This window comes from Tympanuchus pallidicinctus, unplaced genomic scaffold (assembly GCF_026119805.1).
Source record: "Tympanuchus pallidicinctus isolate F22 unplaced genomic scaffold, pur_lepc_1.0 scaffold17, whole genome shotgun sequence".
NCBI classification, from domain to species: domain Eukaryota; kingdom Metazoa; phylum Chordata; class Aves; order Galliformes; family Phasianidae; genus Tympanuchus; species Tympanuchus pallidicinctus.
In genome coordinates, this window is record NW_026294690.1 from 18,685,930 (window position 1) to 18,699,583 (window position 13,654).

A 13,654-nucleotide genomic window follows, 5' to 3' on the forward strand; every position below is an offset into this window, starting at 1 on the left:
ATTGCTTTAAATTGTATTTCATAGAATTACCTGTCCAAAAATAGCAGTGGAAAAAACCAAAATGGTGATTGCTGTCTGAAGTCACAGAGCAATGAGTGTGGTGCATGTTCAGTTCAGACAGTGGTGATAACTCCTTTTTTCTGCATTCTTGTGAATAATACGATACAGAGGAAAAAAAAAAGCCGATACAGAGTAACCCAGCCACGTTCTGGGAGCAGTGGGATTTTACTGAGCATTCAAAACCAACCTGTAACTAAGCTGCAGAAAATCTGATCTGCTGTAAGCAGGCAGAGTTCGGTTATGATAGGCTGTGTCAGAATTAAGTGAGGGCTGAGAGTTTCTGCACAGTCAATGCTTAATGGACATCTGGCCTCTGCTTACCTCTGACCCTCCGTCAGTCTCTTGGCTGCTTGGCTTGGTCAATAGAAAACAATGATTAAAACTGTTCACTCTTTAATAGGGATCTGTCTTCCTTCTTGAGAGTGGGGAGGGATCATTAAAAAATCAATGAGAACGTCATTATTTGTTATTAAATCTGTAAAGGTTTAGAGTAATTCTTGTGGAATTCTATTACAGTTTTATCAAGATGTATTGATTTTGTCTTGTTAAGCACTTTTCATAGAGGTCGCTTACTTTGGAACATTGGTCAAGTATATTGTTTCTCTTTCCAAGATCTATTCATCGCAGGTTTTATGACCACAGATCCCCTTCGAAGTGCTCGTTTAAGCAGTAATAAAATTAATGCACGTGGGTTACAGGAAAGCAGGTTTAGCTGGTATGCAACAAGAAAACCTAGGAAATACTCTTAGATTTTGGCTTCTGTCAAACGAGTGTTTTCCATAGGATGCTTCAGCACAGAGGAGCAGAAATTGTGCTTTCCTTTCTAGAGACAGTGCATAGAAACAAACCCCAAAGTGGAACAGTGGAACAGCTGAGGCAGGGGGATTTTGCTACGTGGTTTCCTTTAAAGGTGGGAATCGCTGTTAGGTGCCTCCCTTGGGATAAATACACAGCTGGAGAGGTGTGGGGTCTCAGCCATCGCAGCTCTGCTCTTTTCCTGCAGCTTTGTCCACTTTTAATCTGGAAAGTTTTCATTTCAAGCTGCAAAAACAACACTAAGGGCTGGACAGCAGTTTTGAGTACATGGAGATGACACATATCCAGGGTGAGTCTGCAGAATTGCTTACGTGCAGCACCGAGGCCTTCTATCCATGCTGTTGTTTTGCTTGCAGGTCGCAGCATGAAGCTTTGGGGTCACGCTGCTCACAGCTTGTGGTGGTTTGGAGGCATTCTGGTGTATTTTTAGCAAAAGGGGCATATTTTCAAGCTTGGCTGCAGACAACGTTGAAGCTGCTTTCAGCCTGGTTTTGGAAGACCCCGGTGTTTATTTCTTTGGCGTTGATATGCGTTATGCTTTATGAGCAGTAGGCTTTGGATGCGCCTCGTAAACAGTAGACTCAGAATTAGCAAAATGTGTTCTGGTTGGGTCAGTAGGGCACAGAGCTAACATGAGGAGACAGGTTGACCCCACTCCTCATTTTCTTTCTTGTTTGAAAACATCTGTTTACATGCTGTCTATTTTTATCCCATAGTACATGGGTTGCTAAGCTAATTTAATGAGGCCATATGTTTTTCTTCTGCCTCCATTTCATTGTGTGGGGTGCCAGATTGAGTCAATTTACCCACTTATTTCAGAGAGACAAATTGTTGGCCACGGTGCAGGGAACTTTTTTTCTCTTTCAGCAGGGTATGTATTTACTGCAACTCTTAACTGCAAAATCAGAAGAGGCAGAGATAGTTTAGTGCTTGTAAGAGCTTGCTGTTCTCTTGTTTCCGCTGCCTGGAACCTTTATAAGCTGCAAAGCTATGCAAAGGAACAAGACAGAAAAGCTGAGATTTGTCTCTTTGGTGGATTAGCACTTTTTAGCATGTCAGGTAACTTACCCTGAGCCTCTCTGTGTGCAACCAGACTTTTTCAAGCCTTCTTTACTTGTGATCTGCCTTATGCTTCAGATCATCACAGTTTTCTATGTGATTCTGTGTGATAGCTTGAATACTTCAACTGTCTTCGTAACAAGAGGCAAAACTGCCTCGTAACCAGAATTTGAAATTTGATTACAGTTCTGGAAGGTTACATTCAAAACAGTGAATCTGGGCTGTCTCCTTAAGCAAAAGCTCTCACGTTGCTCATTGCAGACTAAAGACATAACTTGAAAGACATAGGAAAGCTCCACTCCGCCAGCAGCAGTGATGAATATCCTGCTATTGAAATACACTTGCTGGAAGAATTATGTAACTCTCTGAAGAGAATGAGCTCAGCCCCCTTACTGCAGTGACTGTCAGGTTTGGGAAATTAGTATAATGACTCTCAGAGTAACAGATGAATATATCTGCTTTCCCCAGCAATACCTCCAGGCAGAGCTCTGTGCTGAGCTGGCTGGGAGGGCCAGGTGCTGCTGCTGACTTTTCAACTCATCTGTGAAACTTCAGGAAGGAAATCTGTCTTGATTGTGCCTTAAATGTCTTTGCTGGCGTAGCTAGAGTTGTGTTGGCCAGGAATAAGAAATAAAACGTTTTGCCTTAAAATGGACAAAGCTGCAATAGAGTTATCAGTACTGCAGATCATATATGCATGTATTTGTGATGTCTGTACTACCTGCTGTGTGTATATGACACTTATGTGCATATATATGTTGGCTACCAAAAGAAAAAAGGGTTTTTGTATGAGCATGTGCTCATACAGTGCTGTATTTGTCCCACGCAGATACTTTCCTTACTTTACTTAAACAGACAAGCAAAACCCAGAGCAAGCTGGGATGGTAAAAGGAAAAAAAAGTGGAGATGGAAAGCATGGTTTCACTGGGAGAGCAGGCAGGGCCTGGGAGCTCTGCTCATTGCAGTGCAAAGGCCAGATTGCTGGCATCACGCCTACCTGGGGGATCTGCCTATTGATAGGCAAGTATCTGTGTGCACCAGGGTTCCTTCAGGCTGTAAGGAGTCATCTCAGCTTTGAAAGAGAACAGCTGATGGAAGAGTGCTTAAATACAGGGGCAAACAGCAGTGCCCTGGGTAATTAGTGATTTGGACTAAAACTACCACTGCTCATTTGGGAAAATAAATATTTCTCCTGGAGTTCTGTATGCTACTGTAAGGAAAACTCCGTTAAAATGAGGATGATCTTTGAAGGGTATTGTCTGTATTGTTAAGGAATACTTGACTTGATTTGAAACTATTGGTCCGCTATGGCAGATCCAATTTATTACCAGAATTTAATGAACTGGAAAAAAAAGAAAAAAAAATCAAAGTCTCTTTTTCTTGGCAAGTTGAGGTGCTAAAGAGAGATAGGATATGAGCCAGATAAAAATTATGAAATACTCAGTGCTACACAGCTATGCAATATTTTGTTTCAGGTACTACAGAACACTAAGCGCTTTGGTAAATAAAAAATAAAACACAGGGGCTTTGTGCCTGCACTGCCTCAGTGATGGACTGAGTCTGATGGGCCCGCGCAGGGAAACCTCCCACTGCAGGCTGTGGAGGTCATTTAAGCCAAGCACCCAGCTTTGCCTTCCAGTCACCTCTGCGAAGTTCTGTGCTATGTTTATTCGTCTGGAGGGGAGATGAAGAGACACGATGCAAAAGTATGAAGTTGTACTGATAATGGCCAACTGAGTGAGATGGAGCTGCATTCTCTAGAGGTCTGGAGAGGTTAATTAAAAAATTACAGTTGTATTGAGCTCCATCAAATATCATTTATCTTCATTCCTTATCTGTATGTATCTAATCCGCGCTTCTTGCTTATGACTTTCTTTTTAATATTAATCTCTTCTACATGTGTTTTACCTGGTTTTGTAACTCTCAGGCCGTAGCTGAGTACATCTTGCACGGTGCAGTTGAGGAGATAAAATGTGCAAATGATTTCCATTCTCTCCACGGGCCTCTCATGTGGTGGACAGACATGAACACGTGCCTGCCGTTGAAGGAGATGCGAGCAGTGGCTTTGTTCCTCAGGCTGCAACACTCACCATGAAGCAGGAGCCAAGACTGAGCTTTGTCTGTCTCCTCCTGCAGGGTTCGATGCCTACTTCACCTCCCGCACCCTGGAGAACAACAGGAGGAATGTGTGGTTTGCTGAGTACTGGGAGGAGAACTTCAACTGCAAGCTAACCATCAGCGGGTCGAAGAAGGAGGATACAGACCGCAAATGCACAGGTGAGTGCAGGCACTGCTCCCTCCTCGTGCTGCTGAACGAGGCCGTGTTGGGCGGCTGCACGGCTGATGGAGGGAAGCTTGGCTGCAGGCAGACTGAAAAAATAAATTGAATGTTTGTTGGTTGTAGAGAAAATGGAACAGCAGCATCAGCCTCGAGGGACAAGAGTAGGTGAAGAGAGACAACATTTCATTCTTCTTTCTTCCTTTTTCTGGCTGTTCTTGTAGAAGGAAAATCAGTATTTTCCACGGGACCCAGAAGGACTTTCATTTGAGCACAGAGTAGCTTGCTGGGTTTCTGAAAGTTGGTTTTAGATGGAGAATATTCCATGCTTGAGCCTTTCGTGTGTCCACAAATCACAGAGTGACCACCAGCCATGTCAAAGCAGCTCCTGCTCGTAAGCCAGCAGAGTGGTGCTGCAATACCCATCTGCCTGCAGTTTTGACTTTTGAGGGGGAAATCATACAATTAGGCTGGAAAGGACCTCTAGCATCATCCAGTCCAACTGTCCATCTTCTGCCAATATTTGCCACTAAACCATGTCCCAGTGTACTGCATCTACCCTTCCCTTAAACACCCTTAGGAACAGTGACCCAGCACTCCCTGAGCAGCCCGTGCCACTGCCTGACCACCTTTTCTGAGAAGAAATTCTTTCTGACATCCCCTGGCACAACTTGAGGTCATTTCTTCTTGTCCTATGGAAATGCACCTGTAGGAAAATAATGGCAGAGGATGAAATATTTTCATTTTCTATAGAAGAAAATTGAGTTACTTCAGTGATACTGGAAAAGTAGGAATGAGATTTTTTCAGTCACATTACCATCAATATCATAAGAGGGTAATTATAGCCAGTAATGTGACATTGGGCCTTTGCCTTTCCTTCCCCCCCTCCTTTCAGTTTTTCGTAGCAGCAGTTAAAGTGTTGTGTTGAATAATTGTGTTGAATTTTGATCAAAGAAAATTAGTTCATAGGAGGATATGTTTTACTTTGATTGAAAACTGATGAAAACTTTCCATATTTCATATCATCTGTTTCTGATTTCAATTCATGGATGGGAGTAGGAGGGCTGTGCACAGAAGCAGTGCGTTCCCGCTGGGAATACGTTGCCATTAAATTTAGCATTTGGAATCTCCCTTTGAAGGCTGGAATTGAAATAAAAGTCACTCAAGAAAGATCTTGAGGATAATCCCTAAAATTTTCAGTGCCCTTATTTTTTCTGCAATTATTTTGTTAGAAAAGAGGGTGAGTTGCTCACAGATTGTGCCTTCTGATGCCAATAAAGAATGGTTTTCACCCTTCCCACACCTTAGGTTCAGCAGAAACGTTTATTTTTGATGGCTAACTTATCCTATTGCACTGCAATACCACGTTACAGCTGGATATTGCACCAGTGACATGCCCTGCCCTGACATCTTCCTTCCCTCTTGTACAAACCGAGGTAAATCGTGCATCAGAAAAAACATTAGCTTTGAATTATATTGCTGGTATGAGAATCTTAATGCCCCTTTCATGTGATAATATCATGAATGATCATCATTATTTTAGAACTTGATTGGTAATTTGTAATGCAGCGAGGTACTGGGCCACAGGCCATCAGTTCCTGACGGCGCTCGTGCTGCTGAGCACTGGGGCTCCTGCTCCTCAGCTGAGCTCGTGCACTTTGCAGGAGTCTTTGGCTCATACAGGTGTACGTAGGTGACAAAGAAAGGCCCCTCCAAGAGTCTGCCTTGTGGGCACCTGGCCTTTTAACACTGCAGCTTTCTGAGGGATCTCCACACGAAGCTTGTAACATCAGTTATGCATGAAAAATTTATCCTGATTGGGATGGATAGAGGTAGGGTGAGAAAATTAGAGCGCATTTAGCACACCATGCCTTATTTCTAGACAAGGCTAAATGTAACGTATTGCTGTAATTAACTCTGTTTCTGGCGAGTGACTGACTTTGGCATAATCCAGGACACGATCCAGCACTGCAAGTCGTGCCACTGCCAAGGGCACCTGTATTGTTGTGCAGCAATTTCTGCTGGGATGCAGGCCATGTCACAGCAGCGTGGATGTGTACAACAGACAGCCAAGTTGTCCCCAAAGCAGAGAGGGATCCGTTCTGCATGCAGCAAACAGCACTGCTTCAGCCAGGTGCTGCCTTTGGGGCTTGCCAGCCCCTGGAGCCGCTGCCTCTGTCCTTGAGGAATGCTGTGATTTGCTTTTGAGGACACTTCATCAAACTCTATGGGGAATCTCACGCAATCACTGGAGCAGCACAATAGTACAAAGTATTGGTTTCAGACAGTTCTTTGTTGGTTTACTTCTTGCTGCTTACTTTCCAGAATACCAATGACTCCCTTCAGCCAAAACAGGCCACGTCAAGGTAATGCAGAAGTATTTTGACAAAAATGAGTCTTTAGTACCATGCATTGTGGCAAAAGTGTTTACATGCTTGTTTTTAATAGGGAACATCTAACGGAAGAAGGCAGCTGCTTTTATAGAGAGCAAAACTGTAGTAAATATGTGTGGGGAGAGCCTTGCAGAATGCTCTGCTCGCATGCATAGAGGCGAGGAGATGAGGTGTGTGCTTTGGTTATGAGCTCAGCTGAAACGTTTCAGTGAGGAAAAACCGAGTTGTGCTGGTGCCTTCAGCGCTCTGAGATGGAGGGAGCCAGAATTAAGACACTAAAACAGATGTTTGTGTACATATTGCCATGAACCAGGTTGTACATAAGTTTCAAAGTGGTTACTGAAATCAAATGCGCAGTGCAGAATATTTGGGATTACTGCACCGTGAGCCCCTGCCCCATGCGAGGCTGTGCCTGCAGGTTGCTGTGCTAGCAGTGTGGCTGTCCCATGGGTGCTCCCATTTGTGTGGCTGTGGACTGTTTCCTGCTCCAGAGGAAGCACCAGTGCCCAAGTATGGCAGAAAGGTGCCCACAAAAGAAGTGCAAAGACTTGCAATGCCCAGCAGCATCAGCTACACGAGGAGGACCTGCATTTTTAACGAAATGCCATCCTGGAGTGTAGTGCTAACTGAAAGGGAAATTGCAACACTTGATTGTTTTCACTTTTTAAACATAGCTTTTAATTCAGAAGGCTTTACACTCAAGGAGACTTAATGAAGAGATATCAGGGTGGTGTCACCTTGGATGTCATCTCTCAGAGTGGAGACTGCTCAGAGAGCTTTTCTAATTATCTGGAAGTGTAATCAGTCTGATGGCACAGCCCTGATGTTGGCTGAAGCAATGACTTACTCTAAAGAAAATGTTGGGAGAAGGCTGCCTGCGAGCCAAAGTGACAGAAATGTAGCAATGGCCTTAGTGAAAAAGGGAGCGTTGTGCTTAATATTTGAACTGGAACAAGAGAGCTTGCCTCCAGGGAGCAGCCCGTGGTCCTGCAGTGTTTGTACAGGGGCTGTCTCTGTGCTGTGCACTCTGAGCACCTTGTGCAGCATTGGGAGTGCAGATCCCCACATTGCAGTGAATGGGGGGTGAGCTCCTGTGCCCCAAAACCCTGGAGGTGCATCTCTGGGCTGTGATGGGTCAGAAGGAGGGGAGGGTGGCACCTGGTGGCAAAGGTGCTGCACTCACATTATGATGTAAGGAGCATCAGCTGGGAAGCCTTTCTCCTTTCTCTGGACATATGCATAGTATTTCCTTGCTAGTGAGTGCCTTATTTATATGTTTGCAACACACTGCCATCAACAACTTCTGCTGGCTGGCTCTTTCTCCTCTGACACCGTCTTTCGCATTACACATGGCAGCAGTTGTAGGTTCTCTCAAAGCGCAGTGTTTGCAGGGAAAAAAGATCCAAGATGGAGTTTTACTGGAACACACGTTGGTTTGTTGCTGAGATACATCTCCCAGCTGCAGCTCATCTCTGGGGGACTCCAAGAACTTTCTGGGCCAGTGCTGCTGTAGCTGAGAGATGATGTGAGTTTGGTTGGTTGGTGAATGTTTGTTCCAGTGTGAAACTCAGAATTTTAGTCCTTCGCTTTGCATCCGATTTTGTGGGTACTTCAACAGTCTTTAGCCTGCTAAAGCTGCTTGTTGCTAACATCTGTCAGAAGGAAAATGTGCTGTGCAAAAGTTGAGGAGCAAATGAACCACGTTAAGCACCAGTGTGCAAGCTGACTGGCTCTTTGTTTTTCTGAACAACATATTTTTCCACAGAGCATTAGATCGTTCCAAGTCTGTGTTATAACTTAATGACCTGCAAACCTTCAGCTCAAATAGTTAATCTCGTGTAGCATCACAGTACTTCAAAACATACAGAGCCCAATTTCCTGAAAGAACCCTGCAGTGATTGATTCAACCAACATTAAACCAACCTTGAACAGTTTATTCTTAAGGTAAACCAGTTTTATGGTTCTCTAAACTCTATTATCTTTCTGAAATATATTTCTTAATGGTGCTTTTATTTCTAGATTGTCAAGGTGATTTGACAACAAAGCCCTGCGATTCTATGGCTCTCTACTTGCTATTTACATATGTTCCTCTATTTGCAAACTATGATTTTAACCAGGTGCTTAAATATTAAGATGGCTCTAATTTAAGCCTTCTAATATTTAAGTGCTTCTTCTGTATGTGTCTGTGGTCACTGTCTTCACCAGCAGTTACTGCTACAAGAAGCTTGCTTTATTTGCACGTTGGGAAGTTGTAGCTGTGAAGTGTCAGTGACTTGCATTGCTGGTGCTGCCTTCTTATGGCCGTGGTGCTTCAGTGTTGGAGTACAAATGACAGCTATTGCAGATGTTTTAATAGGACTGCTGAACGCACAGAAAAAGCACTGAATAAGAAAGTTGGGTCAGTTTTCTAATCTAAAATCTGTTGTCTTAGATGCACATACACACCAGAGAACAGAAACTGCTACAGTGGGTTGAATCAGTGTAATGGAGAAAGAATCAGTATTAGCTGAGAGGTGTAGGTGAAGCTGGCTACATGTGCTTCTGAGTTGGTTGGGTTTTGGTGACATTACTGGAACTACTAAGCACAGCTGTATGTTGACAATGTCTGAGAGAGGATCAGGAGTGTATAACACACATTCTAGTTGTACAAGTCATCCCTGCTTGTTTCCAATGTAGACCAATTGTCCTGATTGGCATATCTGGTGTGCAGTGTGAAGTTTCCCATCTCAAGCGGAGCTGCAGGAGCTCTAGAGCCATGCTGACGTGGAAGGGTGCAGCAGATCAAGGAGCAGCAAGGCCCAGGTGTGAGCCTCAGCAGCAAGGCTGGGCTGCCCTGGCCGGTGCCTCTGCCCCTGAGCCTGCACAAAACGGTGCCATGTGCCAGGTCTGGTCCGAGCACGGGGAGATGTTCTTGTTCAAAGAGCAGTGGAAATCTGAGAGTTCATCTATTTCCCTTAACAGAATCCATGGGGATTGGATTGATGGTATTGAGATAAAGGCTTTTGTCTGTAATGAGATCTGAATTAGCATGGACTGGATAGATGACTGTAACTACATAGCAGTATTATTGGATCTTGGATTTCTTTGTAAAAAGACAATACATGGATTATATTGCAAAGGGGCCTGATTGTCGTTCTCCTCATGTTCAAATTACAATATTTACTCTCGCACATTGTTAGCTTTTCTCAGACTCTGATATTTGTCTACTTTCAAATAAAGATCTTATTCGGAGAAACCTTCGGATTCTGCAGCCCCTGTGTGCACAGCAGTGCCTGTTCCATGAGAGAACGTGGGAGGAGTAATAGCTCTGACCTTGTTCTGACAAGCTCTGGGTCTACGTCTTTGTCTGCTAGAGCTGTTCTGTGCTGCTGAGCTTGTTTGTGAGGGGCACGGGCACAGCAGGAGCAGCTGCACTGCTGAGCTCTGCACAGGATGAGGTGCAGGAGGCGGCTGCAGCGCGGTTGAGGTGGCGTATGGGCAGCTGCAGACTGGTGCCTGCAGGTGCTGCATGGTGGGCAGCTCATGGCTATCAGGCATCAGGTTTGTGAGGCTGCTAACCGAGCTCTGGATGTGTGAAGTGTGTGTGGTTTTGCCAGCACTCAGCCAGATGATGAGCTATCGTCCAAAGAGAGGCTGCCTGCTCCATCCTGCAAGCGTTCTGCAATCTTTCAATTACATCTCTTGTTAATGATGGCTATCAGCAGGTTCTCAACAGTATTATTGTGTTAAGTTCCTTTGAAAATGTGCTTAATCCTCGAGAAACTGAGCCGGTGTCTGCATTCATCTACTGTAAGAGCTGATTAATTGGGATTTTGAAGTCTGTTCATTGTATGAATTACACGCCACAGAAATTGTCCTTGCAGCATTCTTTGCACTTTGTATCATACTGCTGGCGTTCTGTGAATACTGGCGATGAGTCCAGAGAAATCATCTGAAGGAGAAATGCAGAGGAAAACATGAAAAACAAGCTTCTCAGCTCCTTTCCCATAGAAAGGAGTGTTAAGCATCACCCTGGTGCTGATGCAAAAAGTGCAGCCGTGAGTTCTTAAAGCTGCACTTCACTTCTGAAGGAGATCATACACGAGGACTTCTTCCTCTCTGTATTCTTGCTGCTCTGGTGGGTGGTGGTTGTTGGTTCTTTTTCTCTCGCTCTGTTGCAGTATTTTTCTCTTGCGAAGATTTGCCTGAAGCAAGAGACCCATCTCTCAGTCTCTTAGGAATCATCATGATGAGCACTTGAGACTGTAGTAGGAAGTGAGGGTAAATTATTTGTCATCACCTTCAAACAGATCTTTTGGAAGCAAAAAATCCTTATGTCAATAAATTGCTTTTGTGTTTCTCCCTTTTCCTGACATCCCAGGTACTCCATTTCAAATCCGTGGCACAGAAGTGCATTCTCTCCCAGCCACTCTGTGTGTGTGTGCCTCAGGTGCCATCTTCCTCATTCTTGAAGAAAATAGTTACTGCGTGGCTCCCCAAAGATCACCAAGTTTGGGTTGTTTGGCTTTTTGTATGTTTTTTTTTAAAGCCCTCTTTAGGGATCAAGGCACAGAAGGTCTGGGTGCCCCAGTGCAGATGGGGTTTGTTTCCCTTCTGTGCTGCTCGGTGTCTCCCAGTCATACACGAGGCACTGCTCAGTTTCTTGCTGCACCTGATGCCTGAGTTCATCTGCTGGCTCCTCCAAGGCCCCCAGTGCCAGGCAGCCTGCTGCTGGCCCCTCTGCTGGGAGGTGCTCACAGCCAATGCTGAAGCTCCTGGTACTGCTGCTTTTGTCTGCAGGAAGCTAATGTCTTCTGTGGGTTTTCTTCTCTTCCGGGAATAATTAATAATTTAATTTGTATGCACCCTATATTGCTATTCCTGAAGTGTGTGCAACTTTCTGCTTGGCTTCTCCGGGAAAACCCAAGACAGCAAAATGCTCACCAAAATAAAACTGCTGAAGGTGCAGGTAAGGTGGTGCCTGTCGTGTCTGTAAGCAGACTTCAGGCGTCAGCCTGCTGATGTGCTACTGGGATGTTGGTTTGGTGTCAGCTAGAGGGAGCAGGAGAGAACCCACTCAGAACCCACTCACATGGTGTTTTCTGAGTATTGAAGTCCGAAGGCAGTTTGCCGTGTAAAACATGGCTGTTGTTTTGAAGGACGTTTGCCAAATCAAATTGAGGCTGAAGCTGTGCTTGCAGTCATTAAAAGGCAGCTCAGTCTGTGTTTCCATGAACAGCTGTATGCTCCTGTTAGTGCAAGATCTCTGCTGTGTAAATGAAGTCACGCATGCCTTTCTGGGTGGGGAGCTGCATTTGACTCCATATCCAGACTGCACACAAACTGTGTGTAATACTCAGCAGAATGGCTCTTTGCAACAGATTTCATCCCTGTTACTGGAAATTCAATTATGTTTTTCAAATCCAATTCATCTCTGAGACTTTCATACTTGAGCATTGTTAATATTGCTCCTTTTTTTAAGTTGGTTTTGCTCAGGTTTCTTGCAGATACCTTTGCTTTGGGTTCAGCCAACTGTGCCTCTGGAACTTAATATGCCTAATCAGTATTGTTTGTGTGCAGAATTTCAATCCCAGCTCCTCTTCCCTTGGCATGCATTTCTGTTGCATTGCTAATTTGGTAGTGTAGCTGAGCTGAAACCACTTAAAAGCTTTTTCCTTGTCAGGGCTGGAGATGTAATAAGGTCTGTAATCAATGAGAGGGGAGTGAAATAATGAAAACGACAGTATGTGAATCTTCACAGTCTGGAAGCTCTCACTCTGCTGAATTATTTTCAGAATTTCAGTGTTTCTGACACAGTTGAAATGCAAAACTGAGGCTTTGGTAGAGGGAATGTCAGCCAAAACAGGTTGGTGCACGATGGTAGTTAGAGAAGGAAACTACGAAGGGGAAAAAGTGTAGGCAATTAAGATGTTCATAGAGGGGTGTTGTGTTTTCATTTATTTTCAAGGTCCTCACCGTTGCAGACAGGGTAAGGCATTTCTTGTGCTTGTAGGATTTCTGGAAGAAGATGGTGCTTTCTCTGTGCTCATTTGTAATTCCAGTCCACCACCACCACCCTTCTCAAAGGAGGAAAAAGGGATTGTGTGAACGTGCTGTGATCTTGGGAGTGTGGCCCAGCTCCTTTTTGGTGCCCGGCCCCTCAGTGAGCGCAGTGCAGGAAGGCACACAGCTGGCACAGTGAGCTGCTGCCCAGGGCAGGCTGCTGGGCACAGTGCTGCACAAAAGGCATCTCTTCCCTCTTCTGTCTCCAACATGAGTATTTCCTTTGATTGAAAATCCCTAAGGCATTCGCAGGGCGATTTTGAGAGCTGTGCCTGTGCTTCTGTCCGTGTCCTGCCCTGCAGGAGGGCAAGCAGGGCTGGTGAAACGACTGGGCTGCCTTGTTGCCACCCATGGGAAATAATGGATTGCACTTCTGCTGCTTTCCTCGCGCAGCTCAGGACACTGAACAAGCAGTAATTATGTTTCACAAATCCCCAGTGATATGGGTAAGTATAATCGCGTGTTTGGCAGCCAGGCAGATTGAATTATGCAGGTGTTACTTGGCCAAGACAAGACAAGGTGTTAGTGGGCAATTTCAGAGAAAACTCAAAGGCTCCCGTATCTCTGTAGTGCCCTGCTTTATGCTCTGGCAGTACTGTTTGCTTTGCAGCAGTTGTCTGCTTCTATGGCAGTGGCAAGAAAGCTGCCTTACAACCTGCATTCACCAGGTGATGTCACCAGGTTACACTTGTGTCTCACGTCTGACAGTAAATGCTTAGGGTGCACCCTAAGCCCACGGCTCAAAATATTGCATTCCACTTATCTCTGCTGCTGAGCATTTTGGGTCTCTGTGGCCTAATTTCTAAGTTCCCATTTTCCATCTGCAAAACAGTTCTCCTGTCTCTTGCGTTTGATGTCCAGCAGATGAGAGGAGCTCTGAGGTTGTGCGTCCTGCCATGCTGGGTGCTGCAGTGACAAACGACTGCCAAAGCTGCTGCAGTTCGTATGGCATGGATGTTTGCATTCCTTAAGCTCTCAGCTGTCATAGCATTTTAAAGGCAATCAC

The 13,654-nt window shown here is 44.9% G+C and overlaps 2 protein-coding genes across 5 annotated transcripts in view; one reads left to right on the forward strand and one right to left on the reverse strand.

Annotated features, from left to right (window-relative positions):
• Positions 1–13,654, reverse strand: part of OXTR (oxytocin receptor) — a 465,983-nt gene that overhangs the window by 188,417 nt on the left and 263,912 nt on the right. The window lies entirely within an intron of this gene.
• The window catches only part of GRM7 (glutamate metabotropic receptor 7), a 219,935-nt gene that overhangs the window by 132,075 nt on the left and 74,206 nt on the right, over positions 1–13,654 (forward strand). For all 4 annotated transcript variants that reach the window (XM_052678347.1, XM_052678345.1, XM_052678346.1 and 1 more), the window contains exon 5: positions 4,072–4,212. In XM_052678347.1, the coding sequence (XP_052534307.1) occupies positions 4,072–4,212 (141 nt within the window). The remainder of the gene's footprint in view (positions 1–4,071; positions 4,213–13,654) is intronic.